This window comes from Drosophila willistoni, assembly GCF_018902025.1.
Source record: "Drosophila willistoni isolate 14030-0811.24 chromosome XL unlocalized genomic scaffold, UCI_dwil_1.1 Seg142, whole genome shotgun sequence".
Taxonomy (NCBI): domain Eukaryota; kingdom Metazoa; phylum Arthropoda; class Insecta; order Diptera; family Drosophilidae; genus Drosophila; species Drosophila willistoni.
The window spans coordinates 442766-470435 of NW_025814053.1; the positions used below are offsets into that span (position 1 = coordinate 442766).

At 36.3% G+C, this 27670-nt stretch overlaps 1 protein-coding gene across 3 annotated transcripts in view; it reads right to left on the reverse strand.

Annotated features, from left to right (window-relative positions):
* LOC6652877 (nostrin) overlaps positions 1-25220 on the reverse strand; it is a 30262-nt gene extending 5042 nt beyond the window's left edge. The window contains exons 1-2 of one of the 3 annotated variants that reach the window (XM_023181450.2): positions 25105-25220; positions 15632-15862 (exon numbers count right to left, since the gene is read on the reverse strand). In XM_023181450.2, the coding sequence (XP_023037218.1) occupies positions 15632-15862; positions 25105-25131 (258 nt within the window). In that variant the 5' untranslated portion in view covers positions 25132-25220. Of the gene's footprint in view, positions 1-10176; positions 10329-15631; positions 15863-25104 lie in introns of those variants that run through there. The other 2 variants (XM_047011635.1, XM_002075178.4) reach the window with 2 other exon arrangements.
* Between the last annotated feature and the right edge of the window lie 2450 nt (positions 25221-27670).

Consider the following 27670-nt stretch of genomic DNA (forward strand, 5'->3'; position numbering starts at 1 on the left):
GTAATCAGTAGATTATTCAATTTTATGTTAAATTTAAGAAGAAAAAAAACAAAATCATTAACGCAAACAAAAGAAAAACAACAAAAAGGAACTTTACTCAATCTTGACACTGTCAAGAAACTCTTTACACATTTCGTTTTGTTCATCTGTTTTGCTCTTATTCGTAGAATTAACGGTGATTTACCGTTAACTATGCTTTTAGAACTTTATCACGCGGTTCTTCTTTTGCATTCCCTTTGATTTGATTGTGAAAATTCGTTGAGTAAGCATCTAATTACCGTAATAATCAGATTTTTAAAATGCCCGGCAAAAGATTGACCTTTGAAGTAGTTCAATTGATTTTATATAATCGTCAATTGGGTAAATCTGTTTCAGAACTCGTAGAAATGTTTTCCGTATCAAAAAAAACAATTTATAACGTTATAAATCGCGCGGAAAAGGAGGGTCGCCTTGAAGTAAAGGATGGAGGTGGCCGTAAAAGAAAGATATATAAACGTACTTATGCCGTAGGATGGCTTGGCGCACAGTCTCGTGTGATACGACTAAGTCACACTCTTCCTTAAGATCCTTAGCAAGGGTTCTCACCGAAATTTGCGGATTTTGGTCAATTTTTCGCATGATTAGGCGGTCGGCACGTTTATATATCTTTCTTTTACGGCCACCTCCATCCTTTACTTCAAGGCGACCCTCCTTTTCCGCGCGATTTATAACGTTATAAATTGTTTTTTTTGATACGGAAAACATTTCTACGAGTTCTGAAACAGATTTACCCAATTGACGATTATATAAAATCAATTGAACTACTTCAAAGGTCAATCTTTTGCCGGGCATTTTAAAAATCTGATTATTACGGTAATTAGATGCTTACTCAACGAATTTTCACAATCAAATCAAAGGGAATGCAAAAGAAGAACCGCGTGATAAAGTTCTAAAAGCATAGTTAACGGTAAATCACCGTTAATTCTACGAATAAGAGCAAAACAGATGAACAAAACGAAATGTGTAAAGAGTTTCTTGACAGTGTCAAGATTGAGTAAAGTTCCTTTTTGTTGTTTTTCTTTTGTTTGCGTTAATGATTTTGTTTTTTTTCTTCTTAAATTTAACATAAAATTGAATAATCTACTGATTACAATTGAAAATAAATCGTTAATTTAAATAAAAAGCTGTTTTTTTCGTATCTAAAGTTAAAAAATTCGTTTTTTTTTCAGAGTGTAAAGAGTTTCTTGACAGACTGTATGTACATACATACATACATACATTAGCAGAAAGAGACTTTAAATATAAACACACAAATATGCCAAGCAAAAGACGAAGAAGTATAAACAAAAAGTACAAGAACAAGAGGAATTGAATAAAAAGGGGGGATTTGTGTGAGGTTTTGAGATTCATGAGAAGGAAAGGCTCGTACTATCGTTAAAAGCAAAACCAGGTCGTGGCCTCTTACATTGTCATGCACAGTGTCTGCGTGACCCTTCTCTCTCTCACACACAATAAAATTGAACTGAACCCCTTGAAACCTTAGACCTTTTTATACCCTTGCGGAGAGCATTATAAAATTGGCCAAGTGTTTGTAGCCCAGAGAAAGAGGCGATTCCAAAGCCTTATGAGAAGCTGAGTCAATATGACAATGAACGTCGATCCGTCCGATAAATGTGTTTAATGTATAACATCGTATTCCCAAATATCAATTAGATGTGATAAACAGAACACAAGTTGTACTTTAACTATGGCTTACTTGGGCCTTTTGCTCCAAATGAGCAGAGCAATGCGAGAAAACTTAACACATAAACCCACAGTATATGCGTATGCGTGCCGATAACTGCAGTGATTTTGCAAAGGGCAAGGAGCAAATGCGAAAAAAGAGAAATCACGGGCCTAGCAAATCACAAAGGCACAGAGAGAGAGAGAGAGAGACAGACAGAGAGAGAGAGAGAGACAGACAGACAGAGAGAGAGAGAGAGAGAGAGAGAGACTTACATACATATGCACATATGAATTAGGACACAGAAAAAGAGTGACTACAAGGGTATACAAACTTCGGCATGACCCAAGTTAGCCCGGCTCTCTGGTTTATTCTTATTCTTTTTCCAACTATCTGCTTTGCTCCAATTCTCTTCGATGCACCAGGTAAAGATTACAAAATGGTTCGGACGCTAAGAAGGGCAGACGCAGTGGAATCAAGAAGAAATCGACGCGTTGGCCGCCGCCTGTAGCGCCCTCAACATCGATTTGTGGCCTCTCACATATACATACACACATACTTAAAGTGTTCACATATGCGTACCATATCTGTATGTATATATGTATGCATGTATGTACGCACAAATGTCTATTGCTAGAGCCTCTGTTGCTGCTTCTGCTTCTGGTTCTGCCTGCATGCGGCTAATACTGTTCATAATTTTACTGCCTGCGCTTCTGCTTCTCTGTCTCCTTCTCTTTCTCTGTGGGTTTGATGGTTTGGTTCTAAATGTTACATATGTATGTATGTATGTATGCATGTACATACATATATAAATCATTTATTTTGAGGGAGAGTCTAGCCAACAAACAGGTAACGCTGATTCAATACAATAAGTAAAATCAGTTCCCAAAGACGATTAACATTTTAGGAGACTTCTCTGGCTCGACAATTTCTAGACTAATTAATGTACATTTGTATGTGTGTGAGTAAATGAAAGTTTTTAACTATTTTGTAACGATATTAGTGAAAAAAGAAAAAAGTTTTTCATCAGTATCTTATAAATAAATGCCCAGTTAAGGCTATGTTTTGTTTGAAGAGGTTCCAAACACTTCGAACTAACGAATAGACGGACGGACAAACAGACAGACAGACATGTCTGAATCAACTCTGCTATTGATGCTGATCAATAATATGATCAGTATGTCTATACTCTATGGGAAAAGCTTCACTCTGCCTGCTACATACATTTTGACGACCATTTTTGCCATTTCACCCTATAAGTACACAATGTAATTAAGAGAGAGCGCCTGGTTGTGGGCTGGGTTTCGGTTCGGCCCTATTAATAATAGACGGCTAGGCGAAATATGTCATTGACAGTTAGACTCATTGCAACATTTTTGCAATATTCATAATATTAAAACCGCACCGGTAACAATACGTCAAGGCACAAGCCACCATACATTCAAAAATATTAAAATGTTACAAAATTTGTGAATTGTTATAATTGCTTCATTTCAATTTTCGTTGGTCTCCCTCGATATTTAGTTGAAGGTTTGCAGTTTGCAATAAACAAAAATAAAAGTTTCATTAAAGTTTACGTGTTAAAACCAAATCTCCGAGTGGGCTAAGACCAGGTCCCTACGGAGGGCAGAATATAAGATACGACATTACGGTACGTCAGGTTTTTTTTCTTGCCAAATTCCATTGTGAATCACAAAATATAGAGAAAAATAAACATTACATAAACACAATGCGCTAGATTTTTAAAGAAATTGTTGTAAATAAAAACAAAATAAATTATCATTCATCTCGATGGCTGGTATAGGTATACATATGAATGTACACAGACGCATATTAGCGAAAATAGTAGCTGGAAACCTTTGGCTGAGTTTTGGCTCCATAATCTAAAAGCGTGTCCAATCGAATTGTATGGCCCACTTGGGTCCAATCTTACATATTTTGGACCTAGAGACCAAGGTACATTATTCCAATGATCCCAGGCTAGCGCAGCATTAGCAAAGTGTGTTTTGATCTTTGGACCTGAAGTTCGTTTCATTATACCATGCACCCATAAGGTGAAATGGTATATTAAAGTCGCCATAATGTATGTAACAGGCTATGGGGTCTGCTTGTATCAGCATCAACAGCCGAGTCGATCTAGCGTTGTCCGTCTGTCCGTCCGTCTGAACACTAAGATTTCGGAGACTATAAAAGCTAGAGCCACCAAAATTAGTACATACCACGCCCACTTCCGCCTCCGCAATTTAAACAAAAAATTTGTTCTCAAATTCTAGCTAGAGACATCATATTTGTTTTACTGGTATATCTAAGTCGGCATGACGACTTACTTACTTCATTCTTGTTTGCTGTTAAAATAAATAAACAAACCTAATTAAAATGCATGTTTATTAAGATGTTTTCGTTCCATTCAATTTACAATGATAAAAAGAAAAAAAAAACGATCAATTAAAGTAGAATATGACCAAATTCGTATTCAATATTCTGTTCAAAAAGTGTGTGAAAGTTTTTGCCCATTTGAGCTGCAACTGCTTTCGTGCGATGGGAATATTAAGTAGGGCCTTATCTCCGCCGACTTAGAAAGCAATTATGAATGTGAGGGAGTGAGAGCGAGAGATCCGATCTGCTTGAATCGGAGCACATACATATGTATGCGAGAAGTGCGAGAACAAGTGGGAGGATAGAAGATGCCAGACCTACTGGTGGGGGTCTCATTAAGCTGAAGTTTGAGATAACTGTGGTTTGTGATGTAAGCTTCGCTCGGGCGTTCTTTCGCCAACTCGCCTGATAACTAAATTTACCTTTGCTGAACATTTGTTCTCGTTCTTTTCCGCTTCTCGTTCTATCTGTAATCCCCCGACATGCGAAACCGTAGTAAGTTAAACAATTTAATTACATTTTGCTGTTTGTTTGTTATTTCTAAGCTAATAGCATTTACCAAGAAACTTGAGGCACAAGTAAATGAAATAAATAAAAGTCGTTCGAATGGAATTGGACGATATGTCACGTTCCTTAAAGGGAAAACTTTTACAGTGGGAGGGTGAGAAGAAGTTGTCAGTAGGAAATTGAAGTGACTATGAAGTGGGGCATGTGACAAGTCAAAAGACAATCCACCTAATGAGTGGGCTTAGTCAAAAGCCCAGCAGATGAAGAAGAGGCGCTTTCTTCTTCATCCTCTTTCTCTTCTTTATGCATCGCATGCCACAAAAACGAAGGTGCAAGAAGGTAAAGACGTCGATGAAGAAGGAGAAAAAATAGCAGCAGGAGCAGCATCACTGCAAGCATAACCTGCAATTATGTATCCCAGGTTTGGAAGTCAAATATCATAAATTATTTCCCAGACAGATGAAAACAATCTTCTGGTTAAAGAAGCAACAGAATTCAAGGTGCTGGCCCTTAGGAGCCCTCAGGTCTATAAATAGCGAGAAATGGTTAAGAGACGAATCAAATCAACTTCCATCTTGCAATTGCAATCCACAATTGCGCATCCTATAGACAGCGAGCGGCATCCTTTATGGGCTCTGGCTTACCTTTATGGCAATTTATGATTAATAAATACATGAGAGCTATAATTTGAGGCTAAACTGAAAAAATGAAAAAAACACACAGATAGATAGAGCGAATCAGAGAGCCAAACGGTTTTCTCTGGCTTTAGAAATTAGTGGCCATCTTTTTTAGTTTTATGTAAGTATTTCAAGGGTTGTAGGTCTATTTCACATCTGAACTTTGTCTCATGACACCGTTTGGTAGGGAATAGAATTTCAGATCAATTATCATATTATTTTTTATCCCCTTCTGCGTTCAAATCGGATGACTATATTACACACCTCTAAATTGTGTCAGAGCTTTTTTCGAAATTGTGAAAAGCCTTTAAGATTCACCATAATTTTGATCATGTAGTCCCCAGCTTCAACGATTTCAATAGATTTATTTTCTTATTTGATTACACATTTGCGATGTCCAAAGTTAAGTTATTTATTGAACAAAAGTCGTACGAGGAGCCTCTTTAAAAGTTGTTGGGTTAGAGGGAGTTATAACTCTACGATGTCATAGTATGAAATGACTCCCTAAGGATTTACAGAGGCAATACGGCTGTTTAGCCAATTCACAAAATGTTCTTTCTTTTGGCCAATCCCAATAGTAGACTACGGTAATGTTTTTCCACTCTGCATTAAATGTATCTACATTATCTACCTACGCAATTTTTATACCATACACCCATAGGGTGAAATGGTATATTAAAGTCGCCAAAATGTATGTAACAGGCAGAAGGAAGCATCTCCGACCCCACAAAGTATTTATATTCTCGATCAGGATCAACAACCGAGTCGATCTAGCCATGTCCGTCTGTCCGTCCGTCTGTCCGTATGAACACCTAGATCTCGGAGACTGTAAGAGCTAGAGCCACCAAATTTGGTATGTAGACTCGTGTAGTATGTAGAGTGATCAAGTTTCTTTCAAATTTTTGCCACGCCCCTTTCCGCCCCGCAATTAAAAAAAGTGTTTATCTCAAAAACTATTCCAGCTAGAGACACCATATTTGGTATGTAAATTTGGCACACTTAAATTTAACTTACTTACTTCATTTTTAAATAAAAATCAATTATAAATCATTCTAGGGAACAGAATATAATAGGGCAATTTTCTTCTTCATCGACTACAAACTGAAAGCTTCGACAAATGTTTCAATATATGTATGTATGTAGATATTTTCCGAAGTATTTAAGAAATCAAAACCAATTGAAAAAATCCAACATATGTACATATACAAATGTTTATCAATTTAACATTTTTAAAACAAAACAGCAAATCAAAGTGATTAAAACAGGTATTTTGCTACGGCCGAATCCAGGGAGAAGTCTAGTTGGTCTGGCCTACCCCCACATAACGGTCTAAATAAGTGTTACGATGCCAACTGTATACTGCATGTTGAAACAGCTTTAACCCAGCTAGAATAACCTAAGATTTCATTAGTCGCAACTTTTCCGACTAATAATACATACCAAGGAAACGGCGATTTATACAACTATCACTTGTCAATACAATGTTTATCTAGTTCATCTTTTAACTATTTGTGGCACAAATTTTGTTTACTCTACAACCCTGGAATGGTTTATGATTCGCATTTATCTTGGATAATAAACAAAACAAGTTGCCAAGAAAACAATAACAAAAATAAACTAAATTGAGATGAGGCGAGAGATAGATAGAGACGCTGAGAGAGAGGAAGTGAATATAACAGTGTGAAAAAGAGAAGAGGTTATGTGTATATGTACATAGGTATACAAAACTTTTCTTCCTTAACAGTTTTGGCGGCAGGCAATATCATATTATCTATGTAGAGCAAGAGAGATAGAAGAACTGTGCGAAAGCAATGGGCTTATTCGAGCGTTTAAACCGTACGTAATAGTACCAAGACACCTCATAGGCAACATTCTACGGCCTGTGTCACTCTCCTTTCTGTTTCAGTTAAGTAAATATTTTCACAACTTATCAAATGCGCAAGGTCTGCGTGCTGAATGCAAAAGAAAATATTTATATGCAGTAAAACCTCGATATAACGAACATTGCGAACAACGAAAAACACAATTGGTACCCATAGCGAAGAAATAAATTGTGAGTCCAATAGGATTCGTTATGTCAAGGTTTCACTGTATATACAGTGAATTTTCGCCAAACTTGAAGCATCGTCTTTGAGGTACCCTATTTTCATATTAAGCTTCATAAGTTTTAAATTTAAATAACATTTTTAGATTCCTTTTAAGTTGGTTTTGCACTTTAGCTCAGACAGCGTTCATATAAAAGGACGGACAGATCGGCTCGGCTGTTAAAGCGGATCATGAATACCTGAATACCGGCCTGTCATTTCACCCCTTTGAGTGGATGGTGTAAGTACGGCAGGTTGAATCTCTGACTTATCCACCAAACCCAATTTACAATTTTGAGTATATTGAAGCATATCATGTGTATGTATGTACATACATATGTACATACATGTGTATTGTTTGTAAAATTCATTTTTAATCTTTAAAAGTCTGATTACAACGACCGATAAGAAATAGATGGCTCATTATGTGATCTTTATTCAAAATAATTTCCAGCGTTCTATATATGTATTTTATCTGAAATGCAAAAAAACCGAAAAAAAAAACTTTGATATAATCGTATCACATGCTCGTTTCTAGATACATACATACATATGTATGTATCTATATACATATGTAAATAAATGTGAACTTAGATACTTTAAAGGTCTGGCCATCTAGCATGAGAAAGTCATTGTGGAGGAGTTTAAGATTTAAGAAAATTGTAAAAGAAAAATAAAAGCACTGACCATTTAACACAATTAACCTCCTCCATGTGACCTGCTCTTTAGGGGTTAGATACACATGCCAGGACAGAGGCCGAGGGGAGTAGGGAGATTCAATGGAATTGGAAGTGGAAGTGGCTCAATCAATTTGGACAACAAGTGTCATTGACATGGGGCTGTGGCCAAGTGCTTTGTTGCTGTCAGCCTATTGGGATCTAATAGGCAGACAGAAGCTGAATGCCGCTACACCTCTTTTGCTTTTGACTTTTTTATTCGTTTTTCGTTTGGGTTTTGTTTTCTTTTTCCATCTATTTTGTGTCTCTTCGTCTTTGCTTGTCAATCTTGTTAGAAATGCGTTTGTTCTTTAGAAAAGGGCAACACGGTTGCATTTTATTTTTATTCGGCATTCACATGTATTTTGTTAATCTTGTTTGTTTCTTCTACCTACCCTCAAGCAAGAGTATATTGATTTAAGACGGAGTTGGTATGTTAAAGCAATAGGAATAGGAATTTAAGCTGCTCGATCGCAATGTGTTTTTTTTATGTAGTTGCCTAAACTTAAACATAAAAACTTTCAGATCCCGAAACCGTCCAGAAGATAACTTGGATTTCTTTATCAACCAAAATGTAGCTACGTATGACAATCTTAAGAAAATCTTTGGCAAAAAGTGTGTTAAAGTTTTCACATTGAAACGTTTTAAGAAATTCCTAAAAGATTGGCTTAGCAAATGAATTGATTTAACCTGAGCTACGGTATGGAACCACCAACTATTTTCAAACTTACTCAGGCTACTTATTTTTGTCTTCCTTTTAACTCCCATATAAAAGTGGTAAGTTGTTTAATACGCAGAATATGAGTTGTTTCTGGCATTTGAGCTATTTTTTTTAGCTCAGGTGGGTCAAGGTTGATAGAAACATACGGATTCCTAATTATAAATTAGATCAGGTTAGATATAACACCTCTAACCGCCAATCTACGTATGTATCAACGGTAAAGGAAAGCAACAAACAGTATTATTGTTACAAACAGATGCAAATCTCCATATATGTATGTATGTATATGTATATAAATTGTGATTGTAGGCGTCCCGATCACACACACACTCGAAAGGCTTGCAAAGGGAGCGTTGCCGAAGGAAAAAAATTGGGAGCGAAATAGAAGGAACGGAAAAAAGAACGTGATAGGCAATATTTGAAGGTTATGCATGCAAATACATATATTTACATTGTAAATACATACATACCTACTTAAACACACATACATACACCTGCATTGAGAAATAGAAAAAGAGTTTGAAACATAACGGACAGAGACTACAAGGGTATACGAACTTCGGCATAACCGAATTGTGCTTCGTTGTTATTTTTTTTGATCTTTTGTTTCTTTTTTCTATAGGATGACTTATACCTAATTAACTATAGTCTCTATGTATTTATTTTTCTTTAGAAAATGTCTAACGGTAAGTCAGCCAAAGAAAAAAATGTAATAATGAAAGGGCCTAAGAATGATCACATAATAGCTATTAATATAGGTATATATGTATGTACATAAAACAATATATAGCTAAATATATACATCTACACACACACGTGAGTTTATACATACATACATACATATGCGTAAATACTTAAGTGAAATGTGTGCCAGCCAGAACCACCAAAAACTGTTTTTAAAAATTTATGAAAACTTTTATTTTGTTCTAATTTGAGAATTTTAATTGGCACATTTCTAACAGTGAGACGATTTTTGTTTAGATTTGGAAAATGCAGTTTAGCCATTTGATGGATGGATCCAACCTAAATTTGTTCACAAATTGAAAATTGCAACAAGGTCAAAAAAGGAGATATGTACATATGTACATATATATATATCCTTGAATTCCATACAATATTCTATGAATATTTTGTGAATAATTTGAACGAAGAAGCAAAGAATTCGTTTTGGGTTGTTTAGCGTTTTCTATTTTATCTTTTGTTTTTTTCGATCGCACTCTAATTGTTTTCAAAATGAAATCGATCACTTTTGTTGTTTCTATTTCTTCATATGAAATCCCCTGGATTTCCCCTGGATTTAATCCTAATGTGGATTAAAAACAAAAAAAAAATGTTTTTTTATGTTTTGCATATATCACACATGGGCGGCTTATGTAAATCGCCAAAATATTACCGAAAATTAATTAAATTTTAATGGAGTGAGCAAATAAAATGTTTTTGTCGCGACATTAACTACGCGTATGTTTAGTCTCACACAGCCTCGCCGATGGGGCGCGACTAAATTTAGAACAAACGTCCGTCCTCGAAGCGCATTCAACGACTAAAGCGGCCGGCCGGAGAGAGGAAGAGACAGACCAGTTAAAACTCGCAGTCGCTGAAGTGTACAACAAAGATACTGAAGTGACGCAGACTTAAAAATACCCTGCACCAAGGTGGTCTATACATACACGCATATGTACATATGTGTATCACTTCACGCAATATTTTCACAGGTAGCTCAATTATTCTTATTTAACAATAGATTAATTAGACTAACAACTTACGTCTATCTGTTACATATATATGTATGTATACATACATTATGAAACTATGAATACACCTGAACGTCCAGGGTATTTCATATGAAAGAGCGCTGAGCGAGAATGGAGAGCTCAGCACCGACAGTGGAAGAGAAGAAGCGGTTGTGAGCGCGAGAGCGTAAACAGCATGCGCATTATAAGTGTTTTGTTTTGTTCTTCTATTCTGTTGCGCTAACGCAGGAGAGCTCGAATTGGTGACGGATGCTGCTGCGCTGCACCTGCTCAGCTCTGCCCCCAGCTCTGCTCAGCTCCAGCTGCGATGATCGGTGACAATGCGTAGGCCAAATATTTGAATGGAGTAGTTGGAATGATGACCGCGCAGCGAGTCCAATCGTCTTACGGTATACACATGCAAGGGAAGCGGTACTTTGCTGATTGCACGACAAATGTACCGTTTGTAAGGCATAGTGGTAACAAAAATATTGAATTAAATTGATAATCGTTAATAATAATTGAATGTGTGCATATGTATGTATGTATGTACATATGATACGTCGATTTGAAATTGAAATATGGAAATCCAACAGAAATTCTTATTCAAAACAATAAAAAAATGCCAATACATCTTAAATAACAGTTTTTTGGAACAACAAAAAACGAACTCTATCCAGTTCAAGATTTGCGATTTTTGTGTATGATTTCGACAAATACAAATTAAAACTAAATGTTCTCCGCTTAATTATTTGGTTCTGTCCTAATAATGACAACTTGTTATGATGATCCATTTTTGGGTAGACAAATGACCCAACTGGAGCCTTAAAAACATTTGTGTCTTTTTTATAAGAGTGCAATTAATTACCTCCGTTTAAGATCTTTTGCCAACACCTGTCCCACTGTGCGGTATAAGGCGATAGGCCATTGCAGCGTGCTTTGCGGCGTTTTTATACCCTTGCAAAAAGGTTATATTAATTTTGGTCAGAAGTGTGCAACGCATAGAAGGAAGCATTTCCGACTATATAAAGTGTATATATTCTTGATCTGCACGACGAGATGAGTTCATATAGCCATGTCCGTCCGCCTGTCCGACCGTTTGGATCAACGCGAACTCCTCCTAGACAGTTGGAGCTACAGAGCTGAAATTTGACATGTAGGCTTGTATATACTGCAGGCGTTGTACATATATCTCGGATTCACTATATCATATAGCTACCATACAAATGGCAAAGTCACGAACAGTGACTTTTCTCAATAACTTCGTTATTTTCTGAGCTATTTTCATGATATACAGGGTGCGTACGGTATTTGAGGACATGTACATATGTTACTATATCTTTCAGAAATCACTTTTTTTACAATAAATTTTTCTTAAATAAGACATGGAGGACTACAACTTAACTCAATAAATGAAGATACATGCAGTTATTGTCGCATTTATGTGCAAATCACACCGATTTAGAAATATCGAATTTTCTGAAGTGCGCCCGTTCGTTCGTTTCTAAGGTGCGCTGTGAGTTGGAAGCATCAGGGGGCAACGCAGAGCCTGTTTCAAAACGCAAAAAACACGAGGAACGTTCTGACACCATCCGATCGGCAGAATTTGTTCAAAAAGTGCAAGCGATTATTGATGAGGACCCTTCAAAGTCAATAAGGGCCCTGGCAAAGGATCTTAATGTTTCTGACGGTCTTATCCGTCGAGATGCCCATGAAGATCTCCGGTATAAGTCCTATGTTATGCGAAGAGGACAGTTTACATACATATGTCGGATAAAACACGAGAACAGCGAGTTATACGTTCAAACCGTCTTCTTAACGAAATTAAACACCCTGAAGCGGCGGAGATGTTATGGTTTTTTTCTGACGAAAAAAATTTGACCAAGACCAGAAGATTAACCGGAGAAATGACAGGTGGCTATGTTCCAATCCTACAGAGGTACCAGTGGTTATGCACACCAAGTTTCCAGCCACTGTTATGGTTTTAGGTGTTGTGAGCAACAAAGGACATGTGATGCCACCACACTTTTTCTCTCAAGGACTTCGAGTGAATTCTGCTGCTTATATCGAGGTCCTGGAGACAGTTGTGAAACCCTGGATTGAAAGTTTCTGTGGGGATAGTCCATACATCTTTCAGCAAGACTCTGCTCCGTCACACAAGGCAATGGCAACACAAGATTGTATGACTGAGAATTTCCACGACCACATAACCCCGAACTTATGGCCGCCTAGCTCCCCAGACCTTAATCCCCTGGATTATTACGTATGGGGCGTAGTTGAGCGTGAAACCAATAAACATCCTCATAACACTATTTCTTCTCTGAAGACTGCAATTAATACCGTTATGGTCAATATGAATAAGGATCATTTAATTCGGGCTTGCAATCGTTTTAGGTCCCGGATCGAGAAGGTTATAGCAGCCAATGGAAATTTTATTGAATAAATTTATAGATATATAACTAATAAATATTGTGTAAAAATTTCGTGAAGATTCATTAAATTTTGTTCGAAATATAAGCTTTTTATCTTTACTATCACCTGTATATTGGTGAGTTAATTACACATATAAACGACTATGCCAAATTTGTTCAAGATCGGCTGACTACATCATATAGCTCCCATAGGAACGATCTATCGAAAACCGTGACTCTTGTCAATAACTTCATTACGTTTGACTCGACTGCTTTCAAATTTAACATTTGTTAGTTTAATATATCTGTTAATGACTGTGCCGAATTTGATAAAGATCGGGTAACTATATCATATAGCTCCCATAGGAACGAACGGTGGAAAACAGTGACTTTGATCAATATCTTCGTTATTTCCACTTTTATGGCTAGAGGTAAGAAAAAGTTACCAAAAAAGTTGCAAGGGTATACAAACTTTGACGCGGTCGAAGTTAGCCCCTCTGGTTTTTTTTATACCCTTGCAAAGGGTATTATAAAATTGATCACACGATTGTATCGCGAAGGCTGAGACGTTTCCGACCTATCGTTAATGCTTTAATTGGGTCACAATGCGAAGCAATTTTTGAAGCATAAATTTTCAAAATTGCCAATATGTACCTACATTCAGAAAAAGTTGTATTAACGTTCTGATATTTGTATGTATGTTTTGGGTCTTTAGGCTTGACGTTGCGACAAATAAAGTGTATGTATGTAGTAACTACATGTTGAGACTCAGAATACGAGTTTGGAACGCTGAAAAAACGATTTGAAAAATATTGCAAGAGTACTTACGTACGTCGGATAGTTTCTTTGACATTTTTACAATAAATTTGACCAGGTGAATGCACGTGCTGAGTTAAGAGTAATGCGCTGCCCGAAGTCTGGTTCTGAGAGTCAAGAGCCCGTTGACAAGGTACCGGTATTATGGGCTATGCCAGTTAACCAGTTGCATAACCGACTGCCAATTTATGCATTAACAAAGACGAGATGGTGATGACGACGACGACGACGATGCTGACGAGGAGGAAACTGCTGATGGTGATGATGACGTTCACAGCGCACTTCGGACGGCACTTGTTGCTCGACCGACATTCGCAGTGTTCGAGATCCACATGCTTTTTTTTAGCATATCCATCTGCATTTTTATTTTGAGTGACAATAGCTCAAATAGCAAAAAGTGGCCACTCGGGCTTTAATTTTAATTTGTGACTGTTCTCATGACATTTCCTATATGAATCTGATAATGCTTTGTAACTTAATTGCCGATTCATTTCTTGGGCCTAGGCTGGTACTTTAAATAACACGAATGGCTTACCTGTAACGTATACAATGTGATAAAGATAGAAAGAGAGAGAGAGAGAGAGAGAAAGAGAGAGGGAAGGAAGAAAATATATGCATTAGTGATTTTTAATTAATCTTGCAACTGGATGATGCGACAAACAACATTTAGTAGAGAGATTATTGAAAATATTTTGAAATGAGCCAACACCAGATTTTTAAATATATAAACATAATGGATTGTCATACCCCGATTTATCAAATTTGGAAATATGAACCCAACATCTTGCTTCCTTTCACTATATACTATGTACTGTTAAGAAATTATATCATTTTATATTTCTTGGTGGAAATAGAGTAAAGTTAATAGTAGTAGTTAAGTTTGTATGTTGTGTGTTGCATGTATTTACATACATATTATTTCGTTAAAATATTTACCACTTTTAGAGTTCTCTCAGTTTCTCTTTCTCTTTCTTAAATCATAATTTAGGTTAGGTTCTTGCATCTCATTAATGTCTTTTTATTATTCTGGCTTGTATTAGTACACACAAAACTTCAGTGAAAAAAAATATATTATATAATAGTGAAAAATATGATTTCGTTTGAATTTATTTAACATACAACACTGATAGTTATATTTTCGAATCTAAATACAGGACGATTGTTAAAACCTATCGAATGCTGAAGTAATAGGAACATTTTATGTATCTAGTATATTTTTCTTAATTGTTTACTTCTGCAAAGCCTATAGAACTATGTATGTATATACAGGAACTTAAACATCATAAAAACAGCCTTTAAATTAATACTAGATCTCTTTAGAAATACTAATGCGACATGGCAGACGTAGTGGATCTCTCTCAGTAGCACATCGACTTTGAAGCTCTAGCTAATGTAAAAGCTCAACACGAAAGCTTTAGCCAAGTCACGAACCTGCTTTCTTAAGACGACCTTGTGCTGTTAGCTTTATTTTTTTTAGATGTTATCCTGTGTCTTTTAGTCTGTGTAAGGTCTTTGTTTGTGTTAAATAAATTGCACTTACTTGCTAAATGACGACAATCAAACGAGTTTAACAGATTGGGGGAGTGAGTAATTTAGTAGATACATAATACCATGCAAAGGTAGAGTTGTGAGTTGGCAATCGGTAAGGCGGTGGCGGGTCGATTTGAGGGGCAGAGATATAATAAAATTAATTTTCATGACAGTTTTAGACAGTGATTTAATTGTACCACAAAAAACAAACACAAACATAGAATTTTTGTTGATTGATGGTGAATTTGGTTGAATTCATTGTTGTATTCGTTGATGTTAGATGGATTCAGGGCTGAATAAACACATAAAGATGGCTTTTTGTTCGATTCAATTCAATTCAATTCGATGCGATTCATCTTACCTGTGCATTGCCCATTAGAACATTGTCTTCAGTTTCAATTATCTCATCAACATTTGCGTAAATAGGCTGATCATCAGCCGGCTCTGGTTGATTCTCCTTCGCCTGTTGTTGTTTCTTTTGTTGTTGCTTTGATTGGGCATTTAAATTGATGGCCGATTTTGATTTGGCTTTGGCATAACGTGCAGAGCAGCGTAAACTTTTCAATACGCCATAAGATCGAGCATTGGCGAGCTTAGTGATACCAGAAAAAAGTAGAAAAAAAAGTAGAGAGAGAGATAGACAAGGCAAGAAAGAAAGAGGGATAAGTGACGGGGACAGTCAGACGAAAAGGGGTGGTTAAAGAATCAGTTAAGCATTTATCGAGTTGTAAATATACATATATGTAGTTTGTGAATGTGCTTAATATATTCAGATCATTTGGAATACTTAAATTGTCTATAAAGTTTCTTTTCCTTTAAAAAGAATCGTTATTAAAACTTTGACTTTTAATATTTAATCTAGATTCTAGCTAAATACATATACATACATACATATGTATACTTCAGCCTTGTGCTTAAAATATTCTTATTTATATTAATTTAGTATTTTTAGGTACAAGAAAAGGTAAGCAAAAAGGTTAGGCATGTGAATAGGTTGATATCGGAGTGTATGGGCATGGGTTTGTGATGCAGTGCGGGGGTAAGTATCATGTCAAGCTATGTCTATTTCCACTTTCTATTGACTACGTGTTGGCATGACCGTATAAGCATAATAAACATTGCGGTCTCTGAACTCAAACACAAAAGCAAAGACAAAATAAAATTCAATGTGAAAGACATAAGAGATAGGAGGTAGGATAGCAGGTGGTGAAAATATACTTTGGCTTTGCCAACTTCCGGCACAAGGCAAGACAATAGATTGCCTTTTCCAGACAACTTGAACCCTCCCGCAGCCACCGAACGATACTCGTACGCTCAGGTGTAAATACAACACTGTTACCAACTATCCGAATATATGTACATATGTACATACATATGATGAATCAAGTTAATGTGCATATTGTGACTAGGCTATATATAGACACATGACTGATTCCATCGATAAAACTGAAATACCCCGAGACTGAAATCAGCTAGTAACTTATGACAGTATCTTATTTTTAAATGCTGCGCATTAAGTACATATACACCTTTTATTGTAAAAAAAACAAAACAACATTGCACATTCTGAAGTGGGCCAACAGCAGAGAGAGAGAGACTTGTATTCGTTCTCATTCTGTTACTTCTCAATGAGTGTCGAAAGAAAGTTCAGCAATGATTTCATGTGTAGAACAAGTCTAACCAGTCAACAAAAACAACAACAACAACCACATCAAAAGTTGACTGTCAGTCGGTTAGTCAAGAAGCCAGTCAATAGTTGCCAGTAATTAACTGGAGCACTAAATTGCACAAAACACACGGCCATGATGCGCCCTCTGTGTGAAGCAAAATAGTATATCTACTTCATATGTATTCATGTATACACTTATGTACATATACATATACACATGTATCTATACATAAAGCGACTAGAATGACTATGGGATGGATTGAACCTTGTGAACGCGCGAACCGCCATGAGACCCTCTCAATGCATCATGGTAGAGATGAACCGCGAGCGAGAGTAGTTAGATACTTCATCAATTTTCAGTGAATGAGATGTAAAGTCAGTAACTCGATTTTTGCCATTAATCGGAAACAGCCCAAATTTATTTGAAATTTCCAAAAAATTATTTGCCAATTCCGTCACATTTTACGAATACTGAGTTCAAATTTAAAGTAAGTTTTTTTTTGAAGAATACGATTAATTTGGCATAGTTTCTATGTCGAATAAATATTTAAGAAATATTTTCAGAGCATTCAAATCTTCAATAGAAAAACTTTGAAATGTGTTTTTTGTGGACTTCTCCCTCGATTTGAAAGTCGATAAATATTTCGACTTTGTTTAAAACTTTTAAAGAACGATCGATTTTGCAAGACATCAAAGTTATAAACGTAGCTGGTCTGGTTGGTTGACTTGATATCCAAGTTTATCCGAAAATGCATTCTCTATTTGAACTCACGCTGAATGCTCTGGCCACTTGATCGTGGTCGATTTGTAAACACACAACACGCCCCTCGCTTGCTTATATGTATATGTATTTGAGTCTGGACAAGTATGTATGTATGTATGTATGTACCTATGGGAATGTATTAGAATACAATGTGCGGGAGTAGCGATTTTCCGAATCCGATTTTATTATACGCTTAAATGAGATTTTGATTCAATTTTTTTGAATTTATGTATATATGTAATTGTAAGAAGTGCAAGGAGGAAATGTTGTGGAAACATTGAAGGCAAATTACCCCATTACCATTGGGTGGGGCTTATCAATGAAAGCGAATTAAGTATTTTCAGTCGACGGGGTCGTAATCGTTTGGACGCTTTTGATTACCATTCAGCGAATACATTGATAATTGTTTTTCGAAACAAACTCAAGTTCAGCGAACTGCGGCTCCTACAATTTTCCGGAGCGAGGAAAACAAGTTACTTGAGGGCCGGGGCTAACTTCTTTTTCTTTATATGTACCTTTGTGTTTTGTTACTCGTTTCTTTACCTACAGCCGACAAAGCGAAGAAACGCCGTATCTTAAAATTCGAGTTTCCGGGGAAAAAGGCGGACAAACTCAAGCCGGAGCATTGCCCTGCATAGTATATCATGCCATTGTTCATATAATTTGTATGACACTTATGTACATACATATTTTATATGAAACTTCCGATTTCAATCAAATTAGTCAGCATTATAGATTTTTATGTGCCTTATTCAATAGGGCTTGTTGGTGATAAGCAAAGTTTTTCTGACCAAAATTATTTTCGAGCGATCGTTTCTACAAGATCTACATATATGGCATTAAAAAGTACACAAAGTTACTGACTAATGTCACTGTCGTTCCGTTAGAAACTATGCATAAGATATAGTAGTCCAATCCGGCTGAATCTGATTTATACAATGTCATTGAAGTTTATATCTGATCTTTCAGCGCCGTAGCTTTAACAATCTAGGAGAAGTTTACATTGATCCAGACGGTCTGGCGGACGGACATGGCTATAAGCTTTAGATATGTACATATGTATATGTCTTTATATAGTGGGAGATGTGTTTCATCCTTATGATCAATGCATTTCATCCTTATCATCAAAATGAATGTAAGTTTTTTGCAAAGGTAGGTATAATAAAAAGTTAACAAGACTTTGAAAATATTGCGTCAAATTCTTATCATGTGAATGACTAATTTTGTGCGTACTTAGAAATGAAAAGCCACATAAATACCTATGACAAATCAAACATTGAATATAGTATATACTTATAGTATATATTTTATATTCTTAAACGTTTTTTAATTTTTGTTGTCGAAACAATTGTTTATCACTTGTGAACAATGAAAGTCATTCACAGTAAAATGCAAACAAAGCGTAACGTTCACAGTAAAGAGTGCGAATGTGGGCGCTGTGTGTGTGTGTGTGTGTGTGTGTGTGTGTTTAGGTGTCCAATGAGAAATTTCGAAAAGAGTTTTAGAAATGGAAAGACTTCTTGAAGCTACCACATATTAATGGTGCCAGTTTTCGTTTTATTTTTTGTTGTTGCTTTGCCCCAAAGAAATAAGGTCAAAACTTGTTCGGATTCGGGCCTAGAGGCCAAAGCCAAAGTCCGGGCAAGTTTTTTGTAAGCAATCTGTCTTGAAAATCAATTACCTTTAATGTTTGCGACCTAATCTGTTTACGTATGTTCACATGTGCATACATACACGAATACTTGATGAAAATCCGTTCAGATATATTGCATTGAACGTGACTTGGCGCTAACCGAAGAAACCAACCAACGCAAATACAAGTTTTGTGAGCGTTTTGTTAACCTCATTTCAAGGTCAGTGCATTTTTTGGTTATCAACAACAACAACAGTTGAGAAAAAATTATAATTATAATAAGCATTAATTATAATGAGAAATAACTGTTCAGCTTTTTACTATTTTGTTTTGTTATCATTTTAATTTTCTTTTGGTTGCTTCTCTCCTGCAAACATATGTACAAATCAAATACATACATACATACACATACGTGTTTATATATTTTATATAAATTTTTATTTTTTACACTTTTTTTCTGTCATACGAGCAAAAGAGCAAAAAGATAAGTGAACTATTTTTCGACTTTCACTAGTTTAATTGTTGCAAAAAGCAAAAGCTTAAAAAAAAAAACCATAGAGCCGGGCTAAGAAACCTTACAAATATAAAATTCACATTCTGTCGACAAACTAATGCTGGTGTGAGGAGGCCCTTTATTTGACAACTATATTATATAATGGTCCGAAACTATTTCTCTGACTAAAATTGTTCTTCGGGCCGATTGTTCTTAAGGGAGCGGAACGATATGGTTCTCTCTCTTTCTCTTTAATCCGAGATATGTATGTATATAATAGTACGATAGTCTAAAGTGCTAATGGGAAGTTTTTCAAGATAGAGGGACCGATGGATATCAGTTTAATTATCGTTTTTTCATAATTATATTTTGGTCAGAAGCGTACAATGCATAGAAGGAGGCATCGCTATGTATGTATGTATATTCTTAATCAGCACAAGAATTGCAGTTTATATAGACATGTTCCACAGTCTGTCCATCCATCTGGATCAGAGCAAGCTCTTCTTTAGTTAAATACAGCTTATACGATGACTATATCATAGAGCTATCACGGGAACGATCTGTCGAAACGTAATTAAGTAACTTACGCATTTATAATTCTGACAAATTTGATCAAAACCGGATAACTACACTATGTAACTGTCGTATGAGAACTCTTATAAGGGTATACAAGCTTCGGTATGGTCAATGAAACTATAGCCCCGGCCCTATAGTTTTTAGCACTTTTCCAAACAATTGTCATAAACTTTAATCATCGAACTATAGTCTGAAACATTTTGTGTTGTACCTTATGGGATGATCACCAAGCTAGTTAATTAACAAATGGATATAATATCCCAGTCAGAATTTTTTCCAGTAAGTAACCGCTCACGTAAGGCTTACTTTGTACACACTATCGACTCCGATACCTCACATTTCTCGACTATACTGTAGCTTCGAATGGGCAGGGCGGCTTTTCACAGACAGTTGGGCAAACTACACACACCTAACTCAAATCATTGATTAGTTTAGACGAATTTTCCTGATATTCGATCGAAATCGCATAACTATATAATTCTTCAGACTTAACTTCAAACTGAAGTAAGTAAGTCGTCTCGACTTTGGTATACCATGCACCAAGTGAAAAAATTGTTTCAATTTAAAAGACCAAATGTACATACATACATTTGTTTACCAACAAGCATATCCTATCTCTATTACTCTTACCACTTACCACTTTGATTTGGTAGAAATTTGACAAATTTGATTGCGATAGTCGAAAACTTGCAGGAGGCAAACGGTTTTTTCTTAAGAAGGGAAGTGGGTGTGGCAAAGTTTTTAAATAAGCTTGATCCGTCGGCACACTATGCGGTGTTGTATGCCTTTAACAGGTTTTAGTCATAGTCCCCGAGATCTAGCTGTATTTTAGGGAGCCAAAAGTTCCCTGCAGTGTTTCAGTTTGGTTTGATTTCAGTCGTTGGCCTTAGAAAATGTCTTAAATGCTGATTGACCAGAAGCAAAAATCCATTAGAAGATCGTGTTATGCAAAAACTTCGATTGTGTGGTCGAGTGATCAATCAGGAAGGGAAACTTGATATTTGTCGCAAAACAATTTATCATATATGTATAAAAGAAGAAGAAAACTAAATACTAGAGAAATTGCGGTCTAACCAGAGGGCCGTATGTACGTATGTATGTAAGTACATGTTTGTGTGTATACACTTTTTATATCTTTTTTCTGTATCTATAAAAGATCTAGTTCATACTCACATCTTGTCTCGTTGAAGGTCGCTTTCTTTCTAGACAAAAAAACAAAACCGAGAACTTTCATTCTGTTATCGTTTCTTACTCATTTTCTCTCTCTCTCTCTCTCTCTCTCTCTCTCTCTGTTTGTCTCTCGTTGCTCCCACACCTTTATTCGCATTTCTGTACGTTTTTGTTTTCTGTTTGTGAGTTTTAGCTCTAATCATATTATGACCTATTATAATGGGTTTTGGCATATTGTCAAATGATAAGTGAATTACCCAGTATCATGAGAAAAATATAAAAAATAACACTTTTTGTCTGCTTTGTTGTGTGTATATGTATGTATGCACACAGTCTGTACAGGTGCAGCGGCCTGTCTGCATTTGCTGCTTCCTGGAAGCCGCCGTCTTTACGACACGACTTCAAGTTCAATTACAGCAAATTGTCATCATCTTGGCAGCGCGTCATTGGCCATGGCCCAAACTGGCAACCCGCTTGCCCCAACACTCGCTCCCCAAGTCAACTTTCACTTGATGACGCTGACTCCTGCCTAACTCCCAACATATAACCACACACACACACACTCACATCATTTTCATGTGGGAAAAATTCGCTGGTTTTGTGTGTGTGTTTGTGTGGTAAGGGGGGGTGGGTGGGTGACTATCTGAAAACGTTTTGTGAGCTTTTGGGCAGCAGCTACGTCAACTGGTTTGCTGGGCGGGTTTCCATTTGATTTCATTTTGTGTGTGTGTTTTTTTTTTTTGGGCATATTGCAAAATTATTTCCACATCAACGACAATGACCTTTTAATTACCCAAGAAAAAAAGAGAGATTTGTTTCGAAAAGAGAAAAACTTGTAAAGGAAAAGCAAACCATAATGCAAAAGTGCGGAAAGACTTTGGTGTTTTTTCCTTGGTTTTTTTATACCCTTGCAAAAAGAGTATTTTCATTTTGTTCACAAGTGTGCAACGGATAGAAAGAAGTGCCATTATAAGTTGTATATGGTATGTTCTTGACGAGTTCATATCCGTCCGCCCGTTTATATCTCGGATTCAAGGCGAATCATACCGCACTGCCTCAGCTTGAGTTTGTATCCACTTTTTTTATTTATTGGTTTTTCGCTTTGACGCCAATAGATAAGGAAAGAGTTACAGAGAAACTTGCAAGGGTATACCGACTTCGCCGAAGCCGGAGTTAGCCCGGCCTTCTGGTTTATATTTTTTGTATGTTGCATTTGGCTTTGCATGTTGATGATATGCAATTTGTTTTGGCCAATTTGGCCAAGACAGATGCATAATGCCACAGATAATAATGAAGATGCAATTGCAGATAATGATGCAGCCTATGATAATCATAATGAAGGCAATGGCAGGAAACTTTGCGCCTTCAATTGAAATTCACTTTTTTGTTTCTTGCTTTTGGCCCATTGATTAGATTACCGCTATAATCAAATTGTATTGCAATTTCTAAGTAAAACCCTAATCTGATTTTTGGCAGAGATTATCTAAATTATTTGGGAGATTCCTTTCTCAATTATATTTGTTAATGCGATACGACTGCTCCCACTCAGGTATAAGTATAAGTAAGAGTGTGAAAGAGGGAGAGATATAGAACGGAAATTAGGACATCAATTGGATGTTGAAAGACCGACAGAATGTGAAGAAAGCTTAAATTGTAAAAGCTTAATCGGCAATCGGAAATAATTTAGGTGGTTAGTCACATTGCTCGAGAAGCCCTCAAGTCGGATCGGAAGCGAATCAAAGTACACATTGAAAAATTTTGGTATGAGTTAGATAATTTACTTTCAATTTTCGCCCCACCCCCAAAAAACTGAAATTTGAACATACTAAATTGGAAAACTGAGTAGACCATAAGGTCGGAGTTGCCCGATGGTGTTTCAGTGTTTGTTTTTCCGTTAAAATGCTAGACTTTACTAAATTACTGTACAAGCTAAACGAAAAAAAAAAATCCCAAAAGGTTTAATAACTGAGGTGAAATCGTATTATGAATAAACTATTATTTGATTAAAAAGTATTCGGTACTATGAAATAGTTAGCTGCATTTACTCGTTATATAAGTCCTAACGCTCGATAATGACATTAGTATTAATAAATAAACCAGAGGTCCGGGACTAACTTTGGCTGCGCCGAAATTTGTATGCCCTTGCAAGTTTTGTTGTTACTTTTCCCTTACCTACAGACGACAAAGAGGAAAACGTTTTACCTAATTAGTCTAATGTTCGCCAAAGAACGCCCCACAATCTAAGGCTGGAGCAATCCGTCGAAATAAAGCTGTATAAAATTTATCCGATTTTGACCAAATTTGTCACATTCATTAATATCTGACAATTATGAACTCTCTTGACTATAGCTTTTAAAATAACGAAGTTATTTCGAAAAGTCACTGGTTGTGGCTTATGATTCGGCTGAATCCGAGATATGAATACTATCTCTGCAGGATACAAAAGCTCACATACATTTTAGCTTTATAGCTCTAACGGTCTAGAAGGAAATTGCGTTTATCTAGATGGACAACTCGTCTTGTCGTGTTGATCAAGATTCTTCCTTCTGACCAAAATTAATATACTTGTTTTTCAAAATCAACAACAATGAATATTGATAACTGAATTTCGCTAAATTGTGTTAACCCTTTCTGTTTTGTCGTGGCCGTCGTTATTAAATTTGGCATAATTGCTTAACCCACTAAGTCACTAAATGCCGCTTAAAGTTCATAATTTATTCAACAACTGTTCCACTTATGTGGAAATAAAAATGTCAAGCACAAAACCAAGCAGAATAAAGGAGCGAAGCACCGTGTAAATCACTCTCATTTATATACATATATCCAAGACTAATAAATTAATTTGTTGGTTTCGCATTGGTTTTTGGCGTTGTTATCTACGTCGTGACCTCGACATTATGGGCGAAACTAATTAAGAAAACTTGATTTTTAAATTCAGTAAAATTCTCGCCTAACCTTGTTCCACTGTGCAACATCAATATCGATATTCAATCATATAGAAAAAACAGAGAGAGAGAGCGATAGGGACACACAAAGAAAGAGAGAGCGAATTATCATTGCATCTTGGCATCGACAAAGCTAACTACGATATCAACAGCTAGAGATGGATTCATATGTATTTGTATTAGTATCTTGTCTGAGCAATGGAAATCGGGTCAGAAATTGTGGGATGATGCGGGCCAATTGGGCCAAAGATGGCAACACAGGTTAATTAATGATTTAGACTTAATTAAGTTTTTCGTTTCTCTCCCTCTCCTTCGTTTGGAAATTGTGCAACAAATAATGGCAAGCAATAAATGGGAGAATGAGGGTAAAAACTACGCAAAGTCGTTGGTACATTTTGATAGGCAGCGAACTTTCGCAGTTTTGAATGTGCAAATATTATAATAAGTAGTTAGTAAGCTAATTAGTTAGTTGGTGCGTTGGCTGGTTCGTCTACTTGGTTTGCTCGTTAGTAGATGTGTTCGTAAATCACTTACAGAACATAGTGCAATACTACTGAGTAATCATAATGTTAAGCGGAAACTTACCCATGAATTATCTCGGAATTGTGACATATTTGGCGCGGACAAAAACCAAACGGGCCAAGGGGCCGAACCCAGTCGAATATTGCTTCCAACTAAGCGATGCGTAATTCTGATTCTCTATTACAGGTATGTATGTATGTATTATGGAATATATTTTGGGATATGTATATGTATCAATATTTTTTTTTTCAATTTCTGTAACGTTGAGCAGACAAATAAACAAATTCAAGCACACACAGACAGACGGGATCACAGATGCAGCTAAGCGTAACGCATTTTGAGTTACTTTTGTATATAACTTTTATGTTTTTTGCAAGCACTCAGCCGAAACTGTGAGCAGCACGATTATGTTAAACAATGGGACAACTATGTATAACACACACACTCTCACACACACACAATAACAAATCACAGTGTAAAATACTACCAAAGCAATTAATTTACATTTGGTAGTTGCGAGTCGATGCAAAAATAAACAACAAAAAAAAGCAAACAAAATGATTACAACAACGAAAAAAAAAACAAGACGATTATCGTCGAAATCGTTACCAAAAATTCGCGCGCGCGCGTCTCTTTACCGGAGCGAACTGAGCTCGTTGAGTTTGCGCTGCTAACTGAACGAACAAAAGCTGAAAGTGAACGAAGCTCTCTGGCCGACTCGGGGGGGCTTCGGAGTTATCGCCGTCGCCGTCGCCGTCGTCGTCGTCGTTACGAACTTTCTAAACGTTTTTCAATGTAGCGGCGACTGCTCGTGGCACGATCGCTTTTAGCGTTTTAGTCTTCTTCTTTCATTCACTGGCACCGTTCGTTGGAAAGCTGGAAAGAATGAAATGTCAAAACAGAGCTTCTGAGGTGCATAAAACCTTGTGACTTAACCTCATACATACAGTTTATCAAGTAATTCTTAGCAAAATGAAAAAAATCATACAAATCATTTATGAACTTACAATTTATTAATACATTACTTTTTATACCATGCACCCATAGTGTGGTATAGTATATTAAAGTCACCAAAATGTAGGTAACAGACAGACGGATGCTCTTCCGACCCCATAAAGTATATATATTCTTGATCAGCATTTACAGCCGAGTCCATCTAGTCATTTCCGTCCGTTCGTCTTTCTGTCCGTATGAACAAATTTTTGCCACGCCCACTTCCGCCCCCGCAAATTAAATAAAACTGATTTCCTCGAAGTCTAACAAAGTGAGTCACCAAATTTAGTACTTAGATTTGATTAGTATGAGCGCAGATTATGATGATTAAGCTAGATTTCAGTGTTGGCAAATGCTATTTTTTATTTGGCGCGTTGTTTGACCGCCCTGGCAGCTAAATAATTTACTCTAAATTATAAAATTAAGGAATATTCCGCTGCTCTGGCAGCCGAATATTGTATTCTGAACTATATTTGTTCTCTAAAATCAACAAATAATGTAAACTCAACAATATTTTCGATTGTTGAGAATAGTGCGAACACAAGTTTCAAAAAGCGCGCGAGTATTCGAGTATCCGATATTTGGCATCTGGCAACGCTATCTCAAAATTTGACAGCTTCTTTTAGCCGGAAAAAGCTACTTTTAGCTATAATCCCGTTGAAAACATGATTTTGCTTTTGTTAATTGCACAAAAACTACATAAAAAATCGCCAAGGCGCACCTGAGGTCGTGCTCGTGTTTCTCTTTTGTTTGATACCAAATTTATGTAGTTTAAGCGCGTTTTGGGCCGGAGTAGCTATAGTAAATATTTACCACACTATCTAGTTCGTCAGCTTCTTCACATTGCCAGTAATTTGAGTCAAGTACTTATATGGTAGGGAATAATTATGGCAACATTTTTCGTGTCTTTGTAGTCCATACCTGTTAGAATGATCGAAGTTTAATGACATTCAAAATACTCCAGTACATTGACAATGTCCTTACTTTTAGATGGTCTCAACATATTTTTAACGGAAAATAAATTGACCTTTCCGGCAATCTAGAAATACAAAAATTTTGATATCGATACTACGATTAAAACAAGCATATTACCTTTCGCGGAGTTGGATTATTAACTCCTTAATAAACTTCATGCAATTTTGTCTTATTTCAAACTCGATTGCTGCGGTAAATTGGGTTTCTGTAATTTTGTTTTCGAACGCATAGCCTAAATACAAATTAGGCACTGCTGCGTTCTCCAGATCATCTTTCAAAATATTTATTGCATGATCTGGTGGAATTATTTTCGATTTTAGTGAGTCAATAGCAAGAATCACATCCGAAAGTAATTGAGTAGGGTCTCCGTTCCTGTTTTGAAAATTTTTGTCCAAGCTTTGCATGTCTTTCAAAATTTGTCTTAAAAATACCAAATAAAGATAATTTATCTCATCTTTATACAGTCCGTGGATAAATTGTGCTTTGTGACACTTTTCAGACATAGCTGCTAGTTCAAAATGGATCTTTAATTCTGTCCACTGATTCACGATTCGGGAAACCGCACTCTCTATTGAGAAGCATCTGGTGTCACTTACTCTCGGTATTTTCAAAGGATTCTAATGGAATTTTTGAAAAAAATCGATCAGTTAAAATTTGGTAA